The sequence below is a fragment of the Mchenga conophoros genome, linkage group LG23 (assembly GCF_057382185.1).
Source record: "Mchenga conophoros isolate Kocher_MC1m ecotype Shallow Benthic linkage group LG23, M_conophoros_male_GT1.1, whole genome shotgun sequence".
NCBI lineage: Eukaryota > Metazoa > Chordata > Actinopteri > Cichliformes > Cichlidae > Mchenga > Mchenga conophoros.
The window spans coordinates 6,148,951-6,174,126 of NC_140547.1; the positions used below are offsets into that span (position 1 = coordinate 6,148,951).

The following is a 25,176-nucleotide window of genomic DNA, read 5'->3' on the forward strand; positions in this document are numbered from 1 at the left end:
ATGAGTGCAATTTACCGTACGTCCAGTGTATCCTTTGTGTAACGCAGTATATTTAAGCTGTCAGAGCTCTGATTGCTCTCTTGTTGCCACACTGCTATGATAGCCCTTCTTTCAAGTGTTAGTGCTGTTTTTAGAGAATATTAGATCACCTCCAAAAATCCAACTGTAGATTGTAAGTATGTGTTCCTCAAGGGGGAAAGTGATTATCATCTCTCTCTCTCCTCCCTGCTGTGCTGAGCGTGGTGTTTCCTCTAGGGGAATGATGGGCTCAGTGCTGAAATGGCAAATATTAACACTGCATATATTCGTCATTCACACCATAATCACGTCTATGCCTGACTGAAATTAAGTGTTTGTCATACTTTAACCTCGTGCAAATTCCAAAGCCCAATTATAATAACCGGCATCCGTTTTTCTAATAATTTTAACACCGCATTCTGACCTGCAACAGGGGTTACTTTATCTAGGTCTCTCAGTATGAGGTGTGCAACTGTCATTAAGCATCATAGTAGTAAGAAAGCCATTCCACTATTTAAAGACAATATTAACACCTAGTATGGGACTGATGTGCTGAGAAGAGAAAATTGTACGACAATCTCTAGACTTTATATCCTGCAGTTAAGAATGTTGTTCAGTGGAATTAACAACCTGATTGAAGTAATCAGCAAATAATTGTCTGCAGTCAAAGCAAAATTCCTGGGTGATACATAGCTGGCGTTTCATTCATTAATAAGAAAACAACAAAAACTAAAAGATGAATTAATAAACTCAGCAACAGACCTTTCTCTACATGTACAAAAGCTCAATGGCGTGTCCAGCGGGGTGGCCTGGGGGGGCACAGGCCACCCCCCCAACCAGACTGGCCACCCCAGGTGCCACCCCAAAGGCAAAACAATAAAATTCAATCAAATATCAAATGTCCGATTATGTTTTCACGGTGACGCTCAGATATCCGAGTGTAAGTGAATGCAGCATCGGCTTCTGCGCTATGTGCATCACGTTAGCAAAGGTAGGAGAGCCAAGAACGAAAGACGTCACTGCAGGAACACAATTTTTCGGTGAAAGAAAATGAGGACAGAATAAATGTCCCGGTAAGTAATATTAAGTTTGTTGAGTTTAGTAAACTTCGGCGAAATTAGAATACCAAGGAAAAAATAACACTTAAAGAATTATTGCAGCCGTGGAATATTTCAGACAGTATGCTACAGAGGGGAGCTAACATAAGAGTTATGAGTTATAAGATGTAATCTAAGTCGTAACATTGCTGTATGGAGCTGCAGATTTGGTTGCAGGTTAACATAGCTGGACTGGCCATCGGGCTTATTTGACTTATTTTTTATTTTTTTTGTAACGGCATGAACAATGAGAGGTGGTGGATTGGCCAGATGCAGGTCGATGTGTAGAAATAACTCCGTTGTTTGGTGGTGGCTATGGCGGGGCTTCCACAGAGGCAGCAGGTGGATGAGGGAAGGGGAGGCAGGAGGAGAGCCCCGAGGCAGCCGCCAGTCCGAGTGTCAGGTGAACTGAACTTCAGGTAAGAAGTCATGACCTGCAGTCTATCTGGGTCAGATATAAACTAAGTTTAGGTGGAGTTTATTTTCGTTGTGCTGACTTTTTACTGTCAGTTGCAATAACTCATACTGCGTTCTAGCCAGCTTGGAGTTTTTATACAGCTGTTCGGTTGCTATGATGTTACTGATAGTGAAGTTTATTTTATTCATAAGGTTAGTTAGTAGAGTTGCCAACGGCTCCTTAAAAAAATGGAATGGTCCCTCAATCAGAGAAAATATTACACGTTTCTTATTGAGCTGAGAAGAGACGCAGTTTGTCCCGAACTTCAGCTAGAATGGAAAAAGACACAAAGCTGGATTTATTCTGTCTTTACGCTGCACAGCTGCCTCTTCTCTCATCCTCCCTCTCCTGTTGCTACTTCAATCATGAAACTGATCGATGATCAGCTGATCGGCTTTTCTCTCTTGTTTGTTTATCGCCCACTTTGCGCCAGAAAGACGAAACCAGCAGATGTCGCGCTAAACAACAGCAGCACGTTTAAGCTTGATCGGCTGTTGTTAGAATTTATTTAATATCAATTTCTAGTATCAGCTGATGTTTGCTGGAGCCACAGCTGTAAAGCTGCTGGTCATGATGTCGGTTTGGATATCTGGTGAGAGGGAAACGTGAAGACCACCCACCAGGATCCTTTTTTATGTAGCTGACAGCTGGTAACTGTGCAGGGGCGGGTCTAGCAAAGTTTTGCCAGGGGGCCAGGTAGGGCATTAACAGGGAAAGGGGGAACAAAGAAATACTTTTCTTTCTTATTCTCATTTAAAATATCTAGCTTTTATTAAATAATTATCTAAATCTTACAACCAAAGTTTTTATCTGACGTAAAATGTATAGAAATCATACATATACCAAAAAGACTGTACATCACTGTCACAACAGGGTTTGTTTTCATTCAAAGGCTTTATGGCTTTAATACCTGGTGGGTCGGTCTGTAGTCAAAATGCCCGATTTTCTGTCCCAGTCCAGCCCTGCAGGTTATACTGGCAGTGTCACCATGCCAGCTGAATGTATTTCATCATCAGCCAGTGTTGTTCTTTATCAATATTACCAACGTTTACCATAAGGCAGCATAGAAAGTATTTACTTGCTTTCAGGTTTTATTCAAATATTAGTCTTTTCAGTTGTTTCTCCACTTTTTTCCTGTTTCAAAATCAAACACCAGTTTGTGAGAAGATTATCTTCTTTTTTTAACAGGCAGAGAAAGTTTTACATTGGAACTGGCTAATTTGTCAATTGTTTGCTACAAATGTTCGTATTTTAATATTCAAAAATGTTTTTGCCCAAAACATATGTGCAGTATATGTCAGTAAAAATACTATGCAAATATTGCTGTCCTTGAATGCTGAGTAAACACTGACAAAGCACTGATTGTATCTCTTGTACTTTATCAACGCAGTATCTAAAAACTTTGCACCGTAGTGGTTAAAATCTCATTCTAATAAGAGTTAAAAGTGCATTTGGTTATTAGGTTTATAGGATTATTGAATTATGGTTAAGGGTTGGTAGAATTTTTTTTTTAAACATTATCTGCCAATTAAATCTGCCACCCTTCTCCAAATCTGTGCCCCTACCTGGCCCCCCCAACAAAAATTTTCTAGACACGCCACTGCAAAAGCTCAGCTGGGCTTGATTTGCACAAAAAAATGACAGTATATAGGTCTTTCGCTGATTTGTCAATCTTTTCTAATTTAATCTGCAATCTATAAAAATTAGCACATTTTCAGCACCTTTTAAATGCCTATTTAAGCATCTTCTAACTTTAGTTCTGACAAATAACACCTCATATATCCCCTTTCTGGCTCTTTCCCATTTTATTTTGCTTGGATCTTGACCTTTTTAACTGTTCAGAAAAACTGAAGTGACATTCTTCTTTCTTGACATAAATCTCCTAGATCCTTGTATCAAATGTGTTCTTCTGTTTTCTTCTCCTCATTCTTACTGTCCAACCCTCCAGCTTATATATTTTTCATCACCACACCCTGAGCTGCCCGCGATCATATAAATGCATTTGTGCTATGTTCTTCTTGAGCACTCTCTGTCTTGCCTGTTTTTGAATTTCTTCTTTATCAGCATCAACAGCACCATTCTTCAGCCTCTTTTTTCTTCCTTTCTTTTATTCGCTGTCTGTGTACTTAGATCTTCTTTTTTTAAATGTCTTTGATTTCAAACAATTTCCTTTAGTCAATACTTTGAATTACTGATTTCCTTTTATTATTGCAGGCAACAATAAATGCCTTCTGCTTCCTCACTTCTAGTCTACACCTCTTACTTTTTTTACAGTTCACAAAGGAGAAAGAGAAAATGTCTAGAACTGACTGCCGTTATAGCACCTTAAAAGAAAATACTAATACGGTTCAACCAAGAAGAGACAGACACAAACCCAAATTCATTTAACATCAGTTTGCAATACCAAATGATCCAAGAATCAACCAGCACTCAAAATCCTGCTACTGCCAACCAACAAAACAAAAATTTTCTCGAGGCTGAAGTGCTTTTGCTCTGTAATACAACTCAACGCTTCTTTTTACACCTTCCAGGTGAGGTTTTTCACTCCACAGTGCCAGAGAAGCTGAGCCTTGCCACCGCCTCCACTCACTGCCATTCCCTGGGAGCCCAGCTGGCTACTGTTGGGCAGCTCTTCCTCGCCTGGCAGGCTGGTCTTGACCAGTGTGATCCCGGCTGGCTCGCTGATGGCAGCGTTCGCTATCCCATCAACGTCCCGCGGAAGAACTGCGGCGGAGACGAGCCTGGGGTACGGACTGTCTACAACAACCCGAACCGGACTGGGTTTCCTGACACCGCAGCTCTGTTTGATGCCTACTGCTACCGAGGTACTAAGCCCTCTGCGATAATGAAGGTGATGCAGTTACATTGTGGTAATTGCCATGGTAACGAGCGTTGTATCTGGGGAATTGTTTCCCCTTCTGATTTTTAATTAACATGAGATGTTGGTGTCACACATGAAGGAGTTGTGAAGAGACTGCGACATTTGTTTCCCCTCAATGGATATCAGGGCTTGTATGTTGTGGGTTTCTGCGCTTGCAAGACAGAATGGAAATGTGGATCAAATAAGAGTGAGAGCATGACTAAAGCAAGTCTAGCTGGGGTCTGCAGTGACTGTGTCTGGCCTTGTCCTCTTATCTGCTGACACACGAATAAGTTGGGCTCATCTTCAAACCGAATGAACTATTTTGTTCACTGTTTGTAGCCAACTTCTTCCACCAACACACACAGAATAAGAACTGATATTATGAGAAGACTACAAATTAATATTTAGGTAGGAAAAAAGAAAGAATGACAATTTCATCTTTCACATTGTCAGCCCATGAAAATGTAACTGAAGTGAAACATCTGCATAACCCAGTAATTTTAAAGTAAACAAGAACAGCGTGAGAGCGGAGCAGCAGTGAATCTGTCAAAACAAACAGCTGACAGATGAACCTCTTCATAGCACCAACAATGCTGAACGCAGATTTACAAGAATAATGTCTTTCAGATAGCTAAAAGTAGATAAAAATGGTAATGGATTTTGTTTATTAACATAGATATGGTACGTGTGAATAATATTGTGGATACAGTCACATTTATATATTTGCTGATTTCAAATGGTTGTAATTTTTTGTAGAAAAACAGATCTACTTGTGATATCTATAACACATGTGTGTCCTACTCTGGATTTAATCTTCTTAAAAATAAGGAATGTGAGGTTTTGGGCTGTGTTGTAAGGTAGAAGACAAAACAAGTCAATTGATGTTTGATTGTGTGTTTCAGCCCACCAGCCAGCAGGGGTGCAGGCTGCGGAGCCACAGCCTTTGTATCAGACACCTCACCTGGCAGCAGAGGCCATGTCCTTATTAACCGAAGCCCAGGATAGTGCCTCTATTCCTAAGACTTCCACCTGGACTGGCCTTGTTGACTTAGATGAAGTACGAGTCCCGTCCATTGCTGGAATCAACAACTCATCTGAGATCTCCGAAGAGCATGTGATCACCCACTTAAGGCCTGAGGAGGGTTGGGATGAAACTCAGGATGGACCTGGAACGCCAGAACCCAGCCAGAATGAGTCACACAGCTTAAATAACAGCAAGACTCTGGGCGTTTCTGACCTTGAAACCTTCGAGAAGCATGGAGGCTCTGCCCATGAGGAAGAAGATGGAAGCTACTTTGGATCTGAGACCCCAACATTATCCTCAATTTCTACTTCCACGCCCCAAGTTCAAACCAGTAATAGTATTCTGACTGACTTTGTTAACACTCTTATGAGGCCTTTTAGATACTGGACTCAGAGTGAGAAAGGCGATGATACAGAGAAAACACCCATGGTGCCAGACGAAAAGACAACAAATAACCAAACACAGGGGGAAGCGCCCAGCAGGAACCCAAGTTTTCCAAAACCCAGTGGGAAAAAGGGCAGCATAGATAATGCCATTATGGAGCACAGAAGTGGCACTTTTTCTTTCAGGAGTCCGGTGACTGAGCTGCAGAACTCAGAAGAAGGTCTTTCCAGTGAGGAGAAAGAGGTGATGCCATTGATTCAGTTAGTACCTGCAGTCCAAAGCACAGAGGCAAGTGGTACGAGCAGCCCTCCAGGAGAGAGAACAACGAGCCCCATCGCTGACCACACTCAATCTGCTGTTAAAGGTATGCGTTCAGCTTTTAATTTGTATGTATATTTCTATCTACAATTCAACTTTACCCTTTAAAACAAATAACTACACGTGAAATTGAAACAGAAATGAGCCTAAATTGAAGCTGTTTTGTTTCAAATGGAGGCGGGGTGCATTTGAATATCTCTGGTAAATATAGAATCTGTTTGTGTCATGCCTTTTAAATAGTCTCTGCCTCTCCATTCCACTCTATCTTCTTTCCCCTCGAGTATGCCATAATATATTCCTCCGCAGGGCAATTTGAAGTATCGCTGTAAATTTAATTAAACAGTAATTGCAAACAAACAAAGGGGGCACAGCACATACAGTAATGCAGGGTGTTGGAGTGTTCTGCCTTCATTCTCATATTTATTCAAAAAGCGCTTTGTTTACATTGCAGGCTGTAAGAGTAACAGCTATGCTTACTTTTTTAAACCTATTTGAATGTGATGAAATGTGGTTTTTTTTTTTGTCTTTTGTATTTTTGTTTAAAAGAGGACAACTTACAGCCTGTTTTTTTTAGGAAATGGAGCTATATTAGACTATATTAGTGGGAATACCTGTGGCTAATATTATAATATAGAATAATATAGAAACATTTCAAAATCCATCTTTCATAGTGATTAACAAGGATACAAAAAAAATCCAAACATACAAGTCCTAAAATCCTGAGATTTAAAGGAAGACATGAGAATCTGGAGTGCAAAGTCTGATATATAATACTGTGCTAAAGTCTTGAGCCCCTCATTTCTTTTTGCTTTGATTCCAAGGAGCCAGATTTTCTTGTGATTGTTTTAAAGTGGCGTTGGGCTATAGTTCTCTCAGCTGTCTGAAGGTCTTTCAAAGTTTGTCTTTGATCATTGGCCGCTCTTTCACACATTTTCCATCCAGTCCCTGTATGTGGCCATTTTGAAGATAGAGTGCCTCTTTGCTTGTTAAGCCACCTAAGACTGACCTTTGAATCCTTCAAGCATAAAAAGGGGCACCTAACTCAAGGGACGAGCCAGCGTTGTGACAGACAGCTTAGCAAAGAAAAATTTTAAACTGTTTCTTTAGCTAGCCTTATAATAGCAGCCTGTTGTAAAAGCACGTCATTTGTTGCTATTTCTTCTGTTGAATCTACAGAAATGCCAAAAATAACATAGTTTGATCGGCATAAAATAGTGTTTGTGGTACAATAAAGTAATTTTCGAAGAGTTATTAGCCAAAAACAGGCATTTTTAGCATAGTTTGCTGTGTGTCCTTAAACGTTTTGAGGAAACAGGACAAAAGAAGAAATAGCAGGTCTAAAAAAAACTATCTGCAGCAGAAGAGCAGTATCCAGCAAAGACCTGACAGAGGACTTGAGAGAAGCAGCTGGCCCTTCAGTTGATTCATCATCCATTCACTGAAGCCTTGTCGGAAATGGTCTCAATGGAAGTGTAGCTGTCAAGGAGCCATTCTCGGATAGACAACAGCAAGAAAAGCCTGACAACTGCCAAATTACACAAGAGCTGTGCTGAAAATCAATGGCAACAGGCCTGATGGAGTGATGGCTCTAAATGTGAAATTTCTGGTTGAAACCGTGATCAACAAGTGTGGAGCAATTCAGAAGAGAGGCACAACAGTGAGTGTCCACAGCCATCTGTAAGACATGGTGGAGGCTCTGTCATGGTTTGGGGCCACATTTTAGCGAGTGGTGTTGAAAATCTTGTCAAAATTGATGGAATTATGAATGCAGAGAAGTACCATCAGATTTTGATCCACCATACAATACCATCTTTAAAGTATTTGATTAGTAAATAAGTTAATTGATTAGGTCAGTGCATACAAGCATACCTGGATGGAAAAAGACAATGGAACACTATCAGTCATGGATTGGCCTCCCCAGAGCAACACTCCCGAAGCAACGTTGCCTCATCTTGACAAAGAAAAGAACAAAAAGGTAGCCAACATCCAAAGAAGAGCTTTGAGTGTCCTTCAGGAAGAATGGAGAACTATTCCTGAAGAATAGTAAAAGGAATTACAAGAAAACTGTCTAAGAGAGTTCAGGCTGTGTTAAAAAATAAATATGGTGTTACCAAATACTGACTTTAAAGCTCATCAAAATTGTACACATCAACTGTTTTGCCTTATATAGTGTATTCTACTATAATACTAAATTAGAGCACATCAGAAAGAGGTAAACAAGCAAGGCTAAAAAGAAAGTGTACTACAACCTTGGGTTGATGGAAGCAGGAAGCTTTTCTTTAATGGCTGCCACAAATAACACATCCATGGCGCCAGCTAAATAGGAAAGATCCAAAGTAAGACAAACATTCACACCAGCAGCCAAAAGAATGATTCAATAAAGGTGCAAGGCTTTTCTCACCTAGCGATTGCTGGCTTTATTAATATAAATACTCACTGCTGTGCTACCTGAAATCCCATAGCAACCCAATCCCAAGGTATTAATGAAAATCCATCCTTTAGTCCGCATGCATTATTCACAACCTTATCCAATTAACATGGAGGCTGGGCTGCAATGCCGTTCACTAACCACCATCCATGTCTCTGCCAATTAGGCCCCAGCTCTTTGAAGGTAGGCAGTAATGATCACTACAGTGTGGGTGAGCAACACACGAGGAGCGTGAGTATAGGAGGGAAGAAGCAAACAAAGGGAAAGATGGAGGAAGGACTGTGAGGTGTAGTTTTTTTTTTTCTTTAATGTTGCTGTGATGGAAAACTGCCCAGCTGATGTCTAGTAGAACCAATGAACTAAATTAGCTGTTGTTGTGCATCAAGGGCTCAACACTTGATAGCGATTAACATTGCTGTTTTGTCTCTTTGATTGAGGGGAGGAAAACATTTGTTAAGATGGGAATTTATATAATGATCACATTTATTTCAGATGCTTAAAAATTCTTTGCATCAAGAGCATTCAGTTAAATTATTTGCCAAGAAAATATGAGTATTTTGAACATTTTAATAAACTGAAACAGCATGTTAACAAATTATATTCAGGTCAAGAATCACAGCTGAGGAAATATTTGCCAGCTTCATACCAGTCTCAGAAGACAGTGAGGTCTTCACACTGACACTCAGTGTGGCTGCTCCTGACATGATTCACCTGGCCATGCAATAACTTTGCCTCAGTCTTTTTTTATTAGATGCCATATCTGTAGATGGAATGAGCTGGCATTAGTACCATCTTCTGTCTCGCGCGCCTTCTCTTTCTATCATTGTCAGTCTCCTCGCTCGCAATTTAATATCATGTCTGCCTGACCTGCAGGGATTCTTTCAGCCCGTTTACTCCACTAAAGTGCAGTCAACACAGCAGAACCACTCAGTGGAAGCACACAATTACTGTCTGAATGAGGTTCATTATAAGTTTATTTTGCAGCATTTTTGCTCTGAGTTCTGGCCATTTCCACCAAGCCCTCCACCAGCAGATTTACAGCAGCTGAGCTGAACTCTAACCATGCTCTAAATAGCGCCATGAAATCACCCAAACCTATGCCTAATTGTCTCATTTTATTTATTACATGGTTCATTACATAGATGATCAAACCAGATTAATGTGTTTAATTATTCTCACTTCCATCAGTGTGTGTAGTAAAAGTATGTAATTAGCTATTTGGATTATTAATAGGACAATTACACCAGGCTACATGGCTCTTATGGAAATGAACCTCAGGCTCGTAAACCTCACTTAGGCATACGGCAACAGCGAACCTTCTGAATAATTTACATACACTTTAATATTTTATGCATAGACATATTTGTGCATGTTGTCCATCTTGAGGTAATTTGTTGTGCTGTATTGCTATACTTTTCTGGCACGTTAACCGAACTGAGGGTAGCCAAACTGGGCTGAATGATTATAAAGGTGGGATCACTAACTAGACCTCTCAGTAATGTGACTGCACCACTCTCCTAAAAAAAATCCCCACGAACATCATCCATGAGTTACACATGCAGACAGAATGAATTATTGATGGTGTAGACAGAGTCTGGTTTAAAGCTGTAAGCTGATAACATACAGTGGAACATTTCATCTAAATAAACAGATCGAGATGGAGCTTGTTGTGGAGCCAGTCATTTGCTTATCGTGCTGCAAGTGCATCTGCATTTTTCCACATGGCTTCTCTCACTACAGGCAACTGTATACCAGCAGGAACTTGTTTTAGGTAAAAGAATCCACAGGGAGTGGAGAAACAGGGACAGAGAAGTGTGAAATTACATTTGAATACATCCTCCCATCCTTTTGGTGTGAGTTTATTCGTGGGCATGTGTGCATATACTCCAGAAGAGGAGGTTCCCATTTTTGTCTACAAACTCCAGCAACTTTAATACCCACACTGATCAGCTCCAGTGGTGCAGAAAAATATCCAAAACATCCAGCTTACAGTAAATGGCAGTTAACTGCTTCTTTTAGTTTGCCAAAATTATCATTTGACTACAGCTTCAAGGAACACACAGAAGAAAAAATTGAACCTACATCTCAGGTACATTGCGTCCGTAGTAAACGTGTAAAAGCACAGTTAAGATTTTAAAGATATTTTAATACACTTTAAGTTGTTGCAGCAGTGCATAAAAATGTAGAAAATATAGTTTTATGGAAATAATAGAAAAAGATGGCATGGCTAAACTACAATTGTTCTCTGCAGGTGATTGTGTTACAAACCAAGACTAAGAAGAGTAAATTCTACTCGAGAATGCAGCTTTGAGGGAAATGGGCTCCATAGGCAATAAACACATCTGAGAGAACTCTAGATTGTTTACTTTGTTTGATCTTGGTTGATATAATTCATTCTGAAATAATGTGTTTAAATTATTAACAGCTTTAGTTTATTACATGATAAATATGATGAACAAAAACTGTACTTTCCAAGCTCAATTGGAAAGCGCAGTGTTGGATATTTCTGTGCTCCGGTCAAGCACGAGGAACATTTTGCTGTTCTTTTTTTTTGCATCCTGATAGATAAGTGTGAATGAAATCAGTTTGAAGCCATAGCCACTCAGCCTGATTGGTCAAGTAACCAAGAATTATTCTTTGTTTATTTAACTTCTTATAAAAAAAACCCAAAAAAACAGGGATATTACTGATGGAGATTATGGAATTGTTGCTTGTGTAATCAGGAATCAAATGGTGAAGAAAGGCATAAAAGGAATGACTTCATGGCATTTCAATCTACATTGTTTCATGGTGAACTCCCTCTTCATTATTTACATGCATTTTCACACACTTGATTATTTTTACACATTTGGACCTGATTATTTGAGTGTTTCTCTCACCAAGACTTAGCTAAGACTGGCTGGCTGTGCAAGCCCTTTCTGACTTCTGTTTCCCTACTGGCAGGCTGACAGCCACTGTATCTAAAATCCTCCATTGGATAGATTCCAACTCCACTGTCTTGTGTTGCATCTAATGATGCTATTCTTTGCTTTTAAAGTTCACTGTTGGTCTCTAACCAAACGCTGTGCAGTGCAGAACAAGGACCACTGTTCTTAACTGCTCTCCAAGGGCACAAGGTTGCTCATGGCTCTGTGGTTTATTTGCCGTAAAGTAGAGCAACTTTTATTTGCAGAGTTGCATCGTTTATGTCGTGTTATTTATTCGTTCTTGATCAGTGAGTGGGTGAGTGGTTGCACAAACCAGTGAACCTACCTCATTCTTCAATATCCACCCTTTCCATTACCGCAAATTGAATCCAATTCCAGTTCGGTTGGGAAAAAAGCAGAATTCTATTATTTCATAACTGCGTACAATGTGTGTGCAGGAATAAAGGAAATATGCAAATACTATGAATGAAATCAGATACAGTTAACACACAGCATTTCCAGCTCAGAGCACTGGCCACAGCAAATCTGTGTTCTTGCTGTTATCATTCATTTTTTAACTATGTTCCCTGAACAGTCTCCATGGGGTTGATGTAGTCTGTGCTTGAGTTTTAAATTGCTAATTCTAGATAACATCCCCTGATGCTTTGCTTAATTAGTCTGTTCTGTCTCTGTATTTTCTATAGAAATCCCTGAATCGGATCCCACTGAGAGCTCACCATCCAGTGAACATGTCAACTTCTCCAGTCTTCAGGGTCTCAGGCGACACCCTACCTTTGTTCCTGCTCCCAGCTCCCAGTTTCAGTGGGCCATCAAATCAATGCGCATTCCCAAACTAGGCCTTCCTAAAAATGTGGGCTATGTGGGTAAAAAACCCACCTGGGAGCCAATGGAAGCTAAAGCAGGACCCATTGAGATGATGACCCTGCCTACCTTCCTTCGACAGGACTACACAGATAATTATTCAGGTGAAGGCAAAGAGCAGGATACAGAGAATGTCAATACTCCAACTGCCAGAAGCGCATCAGGAGAGGAGAAAGTGATAGAGGGTAGTGGAGAAGGGAGCAACGTGGCGGATGGATTTGGAGTGAAAGACAACAATTTGGACAGCAGTGGCATCAAAGTGATTACTGAGTCGAAATCTTCACTCAGCCACAGTGATTTTGCCACTGTGACTGAGCGCACAACTCTGTCCCACTGGCAGCTGGTGGAACAGCCCACCACCCCACCTCAGGTCTCCCAGGAAACAGAGTCAGCAGAGGAGGCTAGGGGCGAGATCTTCTACATTCACAGGCCTACTGACAAGCTCTCATCTACCTCCTCACACAGCGGGGAAGTTAGTTCAAACTCCGGATTCACCCCAGTTTATAGAAAAGACAGTAAAGATACAAGCACTGATGAGGTGATGATTACTGCACATGAGGCTTTGATAGAGATGCTGACAACTTCTGAAATGACGACGGCAGAGCTTCTGGGCAGAGATGCACAGACAGTGGATCCTGCTACCACAGCAGCCACTATAGAAAATAGATCTTATACAGAGGAGCCATCTATTTCCATTTCATGGGCTCAGGAAGACAAGGAGAAAGCTACAAGTTTCCCCAACATGCAGGGCCTCTCATCGACTCCCTCACCCGAAGGAGCATCCACAACCACTTCTGGAGTCATTCACTTGACTACTGCCGTATCAGACATCAAGGTTGCTGCTACAGAAATGGAATCCAGATCTGCCGTTTCTGAGTCTTTTGTTGTGGGAAGCCATTGGACGCCATTCAAGGGCTTAAAGTCAGAGGAACATAAAACCCCGCCAACAACAGAAGATACTGGTACAAAGAATCCTTTTGGCATTCTTGTACCCAGCTGGGAATTTGGGCTCATCCCATCAGGTAGGTTAGCTTCATGTTGTTCCCAGTGAATTAACTGTCATTATTGTCTTCATCATTGTGATTGTCTAATCAGCAGAGATTTATTTAATTATGTATGCAGATTAGTTGGAGACAAAAGCATCAGTACCCTCCACCTTAAAACTAACTCAGATATAAAACATATGCTCCCAACTTGGTCTGTCTGTCACTTGTTGTTTCATTCTACATCCTGTTTCTGTCTCCTGCTTTGACATATATCATGCATTCTTAATCCAGCCTCGTTTGCCCTTTGTGCCTTCACATTTACTTTCATTCCTTGTCCCACCCTCCCACACTGGTATGGAGACAACTTTAGACAGAGAAGTAGTGCAGTGAAGTGAGACCAGCTAGGTCTTAGTGAAGTAATTAGCGGGTCACAGTGAGTGCAATTAGGTGAGCTGGGAAGAGGCAGAGATCCTAGTCCCCAACAAATCAATGTAGACACAAACTACAAGATGGAACTCGTAATAGACTGTGGTCTCTTCTTCTGTCTCATTTTCTTTTGTGTTCATGTTTATTTGACTCAGTCTTCCATTTTTGGCTCAACTATGTTTTCTTATACACTCACAATAATTGCAATGTCTGTGCTCTTTGTCTCACGACAATCACATCGATTTCTTTTGATACTTAATGCACCTGCTACTTGTGGCAGAAAACCTCAAAGTAAATGAACACGGAAAATGCTGCATGCTGTATAAGTCTACTCAGGTCTCTGAAATTTGTCTGGTTTTAACAACCAAAATGTGTTTGCTCAATGTTTAATGAATCTATGTGGAAGGATTGCAATATTTATTGCTCCTTAACTAATGCCTTATATTCATCCTCAGATCTGTGCTTCTAGGTTTTGAAAATGCATTTTTAACATCATGATTTGGATTATGAGTCATCCTGCTCAGTAAAGTGCATTTCTAAAAGTTTTATGTCATCACATGGAGTTGGTGCTGTTGGGAATCACATTGCACGTGGCCCACATACTGTACAGTTTTTTATATAGATAGATAGATAGATAGATAGATAGATAGATAGATAGATAGATAGATAGATAGATTGATTTACACTAACAGTCAAAAGTTTGGACGCACCTTCTTATTTAATGGTTATTCTTTATATAGGCCAAGGGTTTGCAGCACTGTCAATAAAACAAAGGGTGGCTACTTTGAGGAATCTAAAATATACGCCAATTCCATATCTTGTTTTAAAATATTTGATGTTTTCAGTATGAAGACATTGAGAAGGTGTGTCCAAACTTTTGACTGGTATATGCATTTAAAAATTATTATATATATTAAAATAAAAAGTCTGAATATATCGAATGAAGACATCCCCACAGGAGAAATCAGATTTGGTCGAGTGATGTTTTCTAGTTTACAGGGAGCTGTAAAGCAGGAGATGAGCTTTCATCCGTTTAATAACAACAGGAGTAGGAGATAGATTTTGATTTCAGTCGAATGCACCCCAGCAAACCAATAACGTAGGCTCAACTCTGTCTTGTTTGCTTCAGGTGCATGCATTCAATATATTTCACATTTTATGAATGCTTTCCATGGAGCATGACCATGACCCATTATGCAATCATTTAATTTAGTGAACGTGTAAATCCTGCCAAATTATTTTATTCAGAGAAGGAAAAAACTGTTTATATAAGTGCAGCTCAAGGGCATTTAAAAAAAATGTAAACACTATATTCTCTGTGTTCAACTGTTTATTACATCAGAAAAAGAAAAGAAAACAGTCAGTAGTAGAGGACATTTTGTCTTTATCATGGTGATATTTGAATGGACTGAGTGGCCCTGCTCTTGTTGAGTGATTAGAAGCATGAGACCACTTCCTCTGTGTGACCTTTTATAGTTGTCAGTTTTTAGTACAGAGGAAATTACAGCAATGGTTGTCTGCCCATTACTTCAGAGAGATAGAGACAGAGAGAAGGGAAAGGGCAGGAGGATGGACAGCCCTGGGAAGTAAGAATAGGGGGCGGGAGGGTTGAGGCAGTGCTTGAGAGAGGTGAGCGTGTCCTCCACAATGCTGTGGGTAGGAGAACATAAAGCTCTTTAATCAATGATCAGAGACTACACTAACCATAGTCCTGTGGGCATCCAGAGAGCACATTGTTCCTCCCCATGTTTTCTTTTTCCTCTCCTCCTTTTTCTTTTTTAAATTAATTTTTTTACATGTCTGTGCTTCCTTCCGATCTTCATTCATCGCTGTCTGATCAGGCTCAGCCCCTCTGTGTCCTGTTTGGCTATATATCTCTGTGCTAAGACAATGGTATATAACGAAACACCCAGCTTTTCCAATCCCTTGTTGCTTTGCCCTCCAGCTAAACCCACACAGATGGGTGGACACACACACTCAAACACAAACACATACATAAGGGGGAAAAAGATATGTGAAGAAGCACCAGCATGCACAGCTCACTCTGAAGTAAACCTCTCTAATCCATCCCACATGTCACACCATCATATACAAACACACACACAGGATATGTGCTAATCCCTCTCTGTGAACACTGTGAAAAGTAGAGACATTTATTTTCTTTTTAAAATTTATTTTATCTTAATTTCCATATTGTATAATCCTTTTTTTTTTTTTTTTTTTTTTTTTTCTAAATGTAATCCTAAAGACGGCATTTGTTGAAGTTTGCAACTACGAAAAGTTACAAAAATTGATTTCCAATCCAACGTGTCTCAACAAGCATGGAAATTTACCAAATGCTTCGGAGCACTGGCATCCGGCCCTTTAGGGTGATGAAGCGAGGCAGGTGCATACAGTAATATTGGCTGTCTATCCAACCTTTAAATTACCAATGCTGGTCTGATACTCTGGCAAACAGGGAGCAGGATGCCTCTGACTTATAGCCATTTTGACTGAAGCCTTGTCCCAGGCTCTAGATGGATCAGACCTCTGGCAACATCAATAACACGGCAGCCAGCCCTCTACCAAATTAGAGTGTTAAATTTGGAGGAGAAAAGCCAGTAGGTTGAAGTGTGTGCATGTGTGCGTGCGTGTGTATGTGTTTATGAGAGGAGACGGAGATAAATGGAGACAGGGACAGACTGGGGTGGCATATTATGAGTGTGGGTCTGTGGATAGATGTTCAGTTTGTCTGCTGGCTGTTGGAGTCCTTGGATAGGCTGTCTGGAGCAGCAAGAGGGCACATTCTCAATGCTGCATATAGAAGTGTATTGATTTTTCTGCCTCTCGCTCCCTGTGTCTTCCATCTTTTTTTTTTCTTGACTATCCTTCTTTCCCTCTGCCCTACTAGCTTTTCTCATCTCCCTCCTTACCCATCTCCCTGACTTTATGTCTTTTATTACTCTGCTGGTCATTGTTATGACTCTCCCTGGCATAATGTTTTGATAGCCTCTTGAACTCCAACATGATACAACACAAGGCAGTCAATTGCTGTCTAACTGTATCTGTCCCCTGTAGGATCCTCTGCCTCAGCAAAATCACTTGTGTTTAAAAAAGAAGTCACCTCACTTTAAATCCATTCATTGCCTAATCAGTCATCCTCCCCTCTACTTTCCATCTCCAAGTTTCTCTTCTTTCTTTTCATGGTGTAATTCCACCATTTTTCCATATCAAACACTCCTGCCGAATCGAATCCAGCGCCACTGGCTGCTGCTTATTAAATGAATGGGCTTTGTTAAAGAGGAGCCTTAAGGGACTTTTGGTTCTATCGTGGTGTGGGATGAAATGGTGTTACATACCGCTCTGTGCTGACTGAGCATAGGCCCTTTGTATCCCGTTAACCAGGGAAATAACAGCACTACCAAAGTGTTGAAAATGAGCTCAGATCAACTATGCTGAGCCTTTTGTGTACATCATTAACTGTTAATGATATTAATGCAGACCAGTCTTAAATCCACTGAAATCTCCAGTCTTAAATCTCCATCAAATCCTACTGTCAGTTTCTCTGTAAACAGATGTATAACTTTGAGGATATCTCAGTGATTAGTCTCAGGTGAAGTCTACTAAGGAGAGGATGTCATTCTTTGAGGAAATAATCATGCCGGGACCCAAATACAGAAACCACGGAGGCAAAATGGAAATTTACAAAAAATTCACTCCTTTATTTTCAGCACACAAGTATGACTGAACAAAATTTCATTCAATACAAGTGTATTTTTCAAAAACAAACACTAAAAGTCCTAATCAAAACAACCAAATGTAGTAGATTATCTTGAGATCACAAATGAATTATATGCAGAAACAGAAGGGCTTTGTGACAGCAACCTGACGAATATGGAGGGAGAAAATGCATACTAAATAAATACACCAGGGAGAAGGGTAAGAAGGTGCAGGTGAATTCAATTAAGACAATAATGAGGATGGGAGACGGAAAAAAAGAAGACAGTAAGATGCAGAAATTAGCATGAAGAACTAACCTACAAAATGATTACTGATTACTACAGCTATAAAAAAAAGTCAGTAATTTGCCCCTCAGGGATAGGAGAGCAGAGACAAACAGAAACAAACAAATCCATTGTTTTACTGACAAACTAGTCTTTTCTTCATTCTTGCTACAGTTACTTGTTATGTTGTCAGTTTGTATTCCCTCAATGGTCAGACACAGTGTTACCACCCTAAGATTAGCCTTTAGGTCCGTATCCTCAGGTAAACAAGATGGTCTCAATTTCCAGTCAACTGAAAGATCTCTTACAAGTGTGAATCGATAACCCCTGTTTTACCCCCAAATCACAGTTTACAAGAGAATGTTGGACAGCAGGACAATAAGTACAGCTGGTATCAAAACCTTCTTTCATTTGTTCTTACAGAACAGAGCAAAACTACATCAATACTATCACGCTGTTAGTCATGGCATTAACTCCAGCAAACTATAGACTGGATGGACATGATGGATGTAGCCCTTTTTTAAACTCTATATTGCTCAGCCAGCTATACGTGCAACTTAGGTGCAGTTTGTTTGTTTTTTTAATTATGGTTGGATCTGCCCCTTAATGCATCTCCTCATACTGTGTTTCATTCTTAATCATAGTAAGAATGAAACATTCCATTATGCAAGAACATAATTCATTAATTTGAACTTGGAAGAGTTTTCATTTTTGTTGTTTTGTTCCTTTGAAAATTGATAATATGAAATATACCATAAAGTACATGAGGAATAACATAAACCGAGTACATAAGAAGAAGAGTAAAGATTAAAGAGACCAATAAAACAAAAGCAGCCTTGATGAAGTACAGAGAGCTCAGTCAAACATGATTAACCTTTCCCAAGTCAAGCTGAGCTTTACTTGCTGAGCAACGTCCAAGAAGTGGGTAAGCACAAGGGCCAAACGCTGTGCCTGGCAAGGTCATCATCTAACATCAACAGCAGTGATATAAAAAACAAATTCTTGCTCCTTTGCAAAGCACTGTTGGTTTTCAATGAATAAACTCAAACCCATCCTGAGTAAATTTCACCAGGGAATTTTTATTTTCATGCTTTTTATGCAATTTTTTATTTTACATCAGCCAAAACGCTCCAGCGAAAAAAAATATCTGTTATCAGTGTTCACTGTCTTCTGGAAATGGAGAGCATTCTTTAAACATGTAAAAGTCAATGACATGCCACTTAAGTTGGTAAAGCTAATACTCTGTGAAAATTTTTGGTTTATTATTCTGCAGCAAGCTTGGAAAAGCATAGAAAAGTCTTGAACAGGCGTTTTTATGGCATCATAAAAATGCTTTATTATGTTTGCTGCCACAACAAAACCTGGTGATTATTCAGCCTAGGAGCCCCATCACAGGCAGCTGTATTTTATTTTTTAGATTGTGTGACCCAGAGCTCCCATTATGGCAGATGAATGACTGCATCTCTTGACTGTTCCTGGTAGCAAATCCGCAACAGAATTGATAAACAAGTTTTGTTGTTGTTTTTATGAATATTTTCTCATCTCAAAGCCCTCTAAAGATCAGTTGGGAGGCAGACAAAAGTGTGGCGTTAACTCTAGTAATGCAGTAACAATCGATACTAAACTTCAGTTTTTTGTGTCCCTGGGCACAACATATGTCTTCTAATCATGCATTTGTCTTTTTATTACTCAGCTTTATACTCGCATATGCACAAAGCCCCTTTGTGTGACCATTTGTGGTCTTTTCTCCCATTCAGCTCTCAGTAACTTTGCATTTTTGTATTGCAAGTTTACGATAATTGATCCTAGTCCCATACCAGCCAAAATATGGCAAACATTTGCTCCTGTTGCCTTTATGAATGAGTCACATTCAAACCAGCTGACTCAATGAGGAGTAAAACAACTAAAAGTAAAATCTCACAGCAGATACAGCCATCAGCTGCTTGGTGGAGCATTCAGGCAACCTCATCTCTGCCTGTTTTATGGTACTCATTTTCATTTTGAAGCTGCTCAAAAGAAGATGAATGAAGACCCCTCCTGGGTTGTATGTCACCCTATTTAGAAAAAAAAAAACAAGAACAAAAACCAAAGAGCATTTCACTCAGGGATTTTTTTTTCTTACCCAATGAAAAACTGAGTGTTTGTTGTCAGGCACAGACTTTGGGATCCTGCTGGTTTGTAGAGTTTCAGTGAAGCAAAGAACAACATCACCTCTGTGTGCCACCAATTGTGAGGTGATAGGGGCGATGGATGGAGACAGAGAGCTGGACGTGGTGCTGTCAGACAGAATAAAATCCTTTATGTGGAGTCATTGTGTGACTGTGCAGAGTAGAAAACACTCACCTGGTTGCATGATATAGGTTACAGTGGAGCATTCAAGTGCCATCAGATTAGATGTCAGGAATCAGCTTCCTTCTGCTGAAAGAGACAGGTAACAGTTCTATCCTCTCCGTGGTCAGAGAAATGAGACAAAATATCAGCTACTTTTATTACAACCAAATGCGGAGCATGTAGGCATTCATTTTATGGTAACAGGTCACTAGGCAGAGCATAAAAACAATGGCTGCCAAACATGATTTGAATACCAGCATCCTTGCGTGTTCCTCTCACGTTTCCGCACTCCATTTGCAGTCAGACACACGCGTGCACACCTGTCAGGATCTCAGCAAGTCACACATGCATGCACTTGCCGTCAAAAATGGAGCTGCCTGCCATCAAGGTTAACAGCGAAATGTATGATTTCGAATTGAGGTATTTTCTAGCTACAGACGAGTGGCAGCAGAGGGGATGAGTGCACTCAGCTGGGGGTTTTGAGTTGCCAAATTGCCTGACTGACTTTGCTCCTTCTCTGTGGTGCTAAAGGCAGAGCAGTGGCAGCGGTGTTTGGCTCCCAGCATCAGTCACAACGCATCATGTAGCAGCCAGCCCACAGCGGGTGCAAGGGCTGAGCGGTCTCTTCATGTAGGGCATGTCAGACACACCCACGGATCTGTCCCAGCGAGAAGGATTCAGAGACGAGGAAAAATTACAAGTCACAAGAGGGGGAAGGTCTCTAAATGGGTAGAGGATATGAAGGTGTAAATTATACAATTTTCTGAGTTTCTGCTGGCAAGCAGCACTCTGGGGTCATCTAAAGTAGTTCTTCTTTGTTGAGTTTTAAATATTTCTACAGGCAAACCCTCCTGCCCACAGCTTGCTTGTAGTAATAGTGCTGCAATGCTGTCAGAACAACTTCCTCGTGGTAACCACAGTGGGATAGAGACATACACACAGGGGAAGATGAGATTCCCTAACCACACGTGTGTGTGTGTGTGTGTGTGTGTGTGTGTGTGTGTGTGTGTGTGTGTGTGTGTGTGTGTGTGTGTGTGTGTGTGTGTGTTCGTGTTCCCTTCTATTACCAATTTTCTGACCTAAATCCATTTAGATAGTTGCATTGTGGAGACCTGACTAGATTTCAGGGACAAAAAACAAGTCCCTAAAGTTTAACTCATTCAATATAAGGTTAGGCAAGAAGTAGTTATCCTTAGGGTTTAGAACCCTGAAACGAATAAAAGTGTAATGTCCTCTAAAGGAATAGAAATAGAACTGCTCATGTCGCCTTTCCTTTTCATTTAAAGCAAAAAAAAAAATGTCGTGTGTCCAAAGTCAGTGAGGGTGTTTCCAAGCATGCTTGGCATATTTGTAGATTTTTGCAGAAAAGATTTGGAAAAAGTAGAATAGAAACTGAAGTATTTTGGAGTTTAATCATTGCCTTCTCAGCCAGTCTCAGCATTAGCCTCATCTCTTTTAAGCATATGTGTCAATCGCAGTGAGGAAATGGCTCATCATTTTCAAGTGTGGAAATAAGCTTCACCAAGCAAGAAAGTATTTTTGTTTTTGATTCAGTTTAACTAGACACAAATGTACACCATCGCACTGTGTTTCCAAGGGAGGTTATTCCTTTTAAAATTTCATTTAAAATTCTAGTGTGTCTCAGTGATGTGCACCTAGTGCTTAGTTCCATGATTTCTAACAATCACAGTTAGAAATGCAGTGTCTTTTAGGTGTGAAATGTTTCTGATCTATACACCCACCAAGAGTTATATCCAACACAGTCCAACACAGGTACAAAAATTAAATATGAATGACTTCAAAGAAACCCTCTCAGAGCAGCACCAGCTTCTTATTGAGAACAGTCTGGGCTTGGGTGAGGTTGGACAGGTAGGTCACCATTAACAGGTCATTGATGTTGGAATTGAGCATGTTCTCAAAGTCCTCAGGTGAGATAGTGGGTACTTTGTTTACCAGATCCATCAGGAAACGGCCCACGCTGTTGTCTGCTGTCACCTTGCCAGACAGCACATCCTCAATGTATGCCAGCACTGTGGTCAACATGTACAAACAGCATTAGATGACATATAACAGAAATATAAATGATAATTGGTTTTACAGCTTATTTGAAACAATGTTTAACAAATCATCAAAAGCATTTTTTCTTGCTAAAACCTCCTTATTATTCTGAAAATGCCGAAACTCACAAAATTCAACCATTTTCCAACCTCTTGCTTCTGATTTGCATGGAACTCCTTTGTAAATCTTTTGCACCACATGTGCTACAAGGGCATAAAAATATCAGAGGAGGACTGTGGATTTCAAGGTCAAAGCATACCATCATGTTCCTTGCACTTCATGTGGCACATTTTGCAGTGCAGCTTACTGAATACTGAAAATATGAAACAGCGTACTGCACTCGTTGCACACTTAATTTGACAGCATATTTTTCATTCACCGTGCATCTTGATGGAATTGTTCAATCACTTCATGTGTAACGCTGCAAATTCTTTAAGTCAAAATATAAATAATTCATAATCATTGGCAGTGTTTAAGCCCCTTTTTAGTTCTGTGGGTATATAAAATGTTATTAGACAGTTAAAAATGGGAGGATGTGGTTGATTCAATATTCTATTTCACAAAGCTCTGAAAATGAAAGCAAAGACAAATTGAAGAGAAGGGGGAAGAAACCCAAAGTGGATCGAATGTGTTTGTGATGATAAGCCAGGATGGATTATTTTGCTGCCACTCTGACAGTCCAGATAATGCAATTTATTTAGCACGATCGGAGACGCTACAAGTGCTGCTCTTGTAACAATGGACCCTCAATTTGTTCGTCAGTCTCGCTTTACAGGGCTGTGGAATTGGGTTGTGTTGAATCCCTGGTATGTTACTCCTCCCCGGTCCTATCCAGGCTGATTCAGTGTGACGCTCGGCCCACAAGGTGCTCACTAAGAGTGCATCGGCTGCTTTCTGCTGTCTCGGGCTGCTGGTGCTGTAGCTAATCGCAAGTGTCATGCTTTTTCATATTTTGTGTTGTTGTGTGTGCGCGCTTGTGTGTGTGTATGTGTTTGCTTGGAGAAAAAAAAATTAAATATAGTTAAAAAGAGATGAAGTTGAAAGTGGAAAGTTTTATTTAAATTTGCAATGGACCAAAAGCCAGATTGGGCTAAAGTAGATTTCTAAACTTTCATCAGCTTCAGCTTTTTGTATATATATTTTTTTCTTGTATTGTGAAAGTGCAAGTTTGTTTGAATTAATTGTTTTTTCTGTAACGCATCTGAGCCTGTTTGCTTCTCTTTTTGTTTTGGGTTTGTTTTTGTGTTATATTTTGAAAAAAAAATTGCAATGGACTCTCGGGTTGTCTTGCTATTTACACAAAGAAAAATTGATAAATAACTCTAAATATGCTTTATATCTTAGATTCCTGAGAGTAGCCACCCTTTGCTGGTTTATTGACAGCGCTGCAAACCCTTGGCCTTTTCTCAATGAGCTTCATGATGTAATCACCTGAAATAGTTTCCACTACACAGGTGGGCCCTGTCAGGGTTCATTTGTGGAATTTCTTGAACTCTTAATGGTGTGGGGACCATCAGTTGTGTTGTGCAGAAGTCAGTTTGGTACACAGTTGAGAGCCCTATTTGACAACTGTTAGAATTCATATTGTGGTAAGAACCAATCAGCTAAGTAAAGAGAAACAACAGTCCATCATTGCTGAACTGAAGGTCAGTCAGTGGAGAAAATTACTAAAACTTTGAATGTGTGCCCAGTCACAAAAACCATCAAGTGCTACGATGAAACTGGTTCACATGAGGACTGCCCCAGGAAAGGAAGACCAAGAGTCACCTCTGCTGCTGAGGATAAATTCATCCGAGTCACCAGCCTCAGAAATTGCAAGTTAACAGCACTCAGATTAGAGCCCAGATAAATGCTACGAGTTCCAGTAGAAGACACATCTCTTCATCAAATGTTCAGAGGAGACTGCGCGAATCAGGCCTTTATGGTCAAATAGCTGCTAAGAAACTATGACTAAGGAAAAGCAACAAGCATAAGAGATTTTTTTGGGCCAAGAAACACAAGGAGTGGACATTAGAGCAGTGGAAATCTGTGCTTTGTTCTGATGAGTTCAGATTTGAGATCTTTGGTTCCACCTGCTGTGTCTTTGTGTGACGCAGAAAAGGATGGTCTCTACATGCATGGTTCCCATTGCGAAGCGTAGAGGAGGAGACGTGATGGTGTGGGGGTGCTTTGCTGGTGACACTGATGGGGATCTATTCAAAACTGAAGGCCACAGCATCCTGCAGTGACATCCCATCCGGATTGTATTTAGTTGGACCATCATTAATTTTTCAACAAGACAATGATCCCAAACACACCTCCAGGTTGCGTAAAGGCTGTTTGACCAAGTAAATGAGCCATGGAGTGCTGTCCCTGATGGCCTGTACTCCACAGTCAGCAGACCTAAACTCAGTCGAGATGGTTTAGGATGAGATGGACCACAGGGGGAAGGCAAAAGAGCCCTCAGTGCTCAGCATCTGTGGGAACTCGTCCTCATGAAGCACATCGAGAGAATGCCAAGAGTGTGCAAAGCAGTAATCAAAGCAAAGCGTGGCTTTAAAAACCATTAAATGAGAAGGTGTGTCCAACCTTTTGACTCGTGTGTGTATATATATGGTCTTGTTTTTCATTTTAATTTTTTATTTGGTAATACATCTTATTTGGGCTTTTTTCCTTTATGCGTCTCCACAGCTCTGTCTGTTTTGTGTCACATACACCAGCAGGGTTAACTTACCCCATTGAAATATGACTGAAATTGATCCCCGTACGATTTAAATAAATAATACTTTGGAACAGTTTAATATATTGGCAAGGTAGTAGGAGTCATTTGAGTAATCCAGTGTTGATTGCAACTTTAAGCATTCTTATTAATAATTAATGGAGCACTGTTAATGGTTACTTGTGGAATGGCTGAGCAGTGTGTTTGACATCTAGAACTACAGTTTAGATCCAGTGTTGCTTTCACCCCTTTTCACCTCTGTACACACTCTCTCTCTCTCACAGACACACAAAGGTGTGTAACGGCAACTAGACAAG

General features: G+C 40.3%; 1 protein-coding gene across 2 annotated transcripts in view; it reads left to right on the forward strand.

Moving 5' to 3' along the window:
- The window catches only part of ncanb (neurocan b), a 174,313-nt gene that overhangs the window by 67,416 nt on the left and 81,721 nt on the right, over nucleotides 1–25,176 (forward strand). For both annotated transcript variants that reach the window (XM_085264010.1, XM_085264009.1), the window contains exons 7-9: nucleotides 4,104–4,397; nucleotides 5,338–6,207; nucleotides 12,200–13,399. In XM_085264010.1, coding sequence (XP_085120136.1) covers nucleotides 4,104–4,397; nucleotides 5,338–6,207; nucleotides 12,200–13,399 — 2,364 coding nt within the window. The remainder of the gene's footprint in view (nucleotides 1–4,103; nucleotides 4,398–5,337; nucleotides 6,208–12,199; nucleotides 13,400–25,176) is intronic.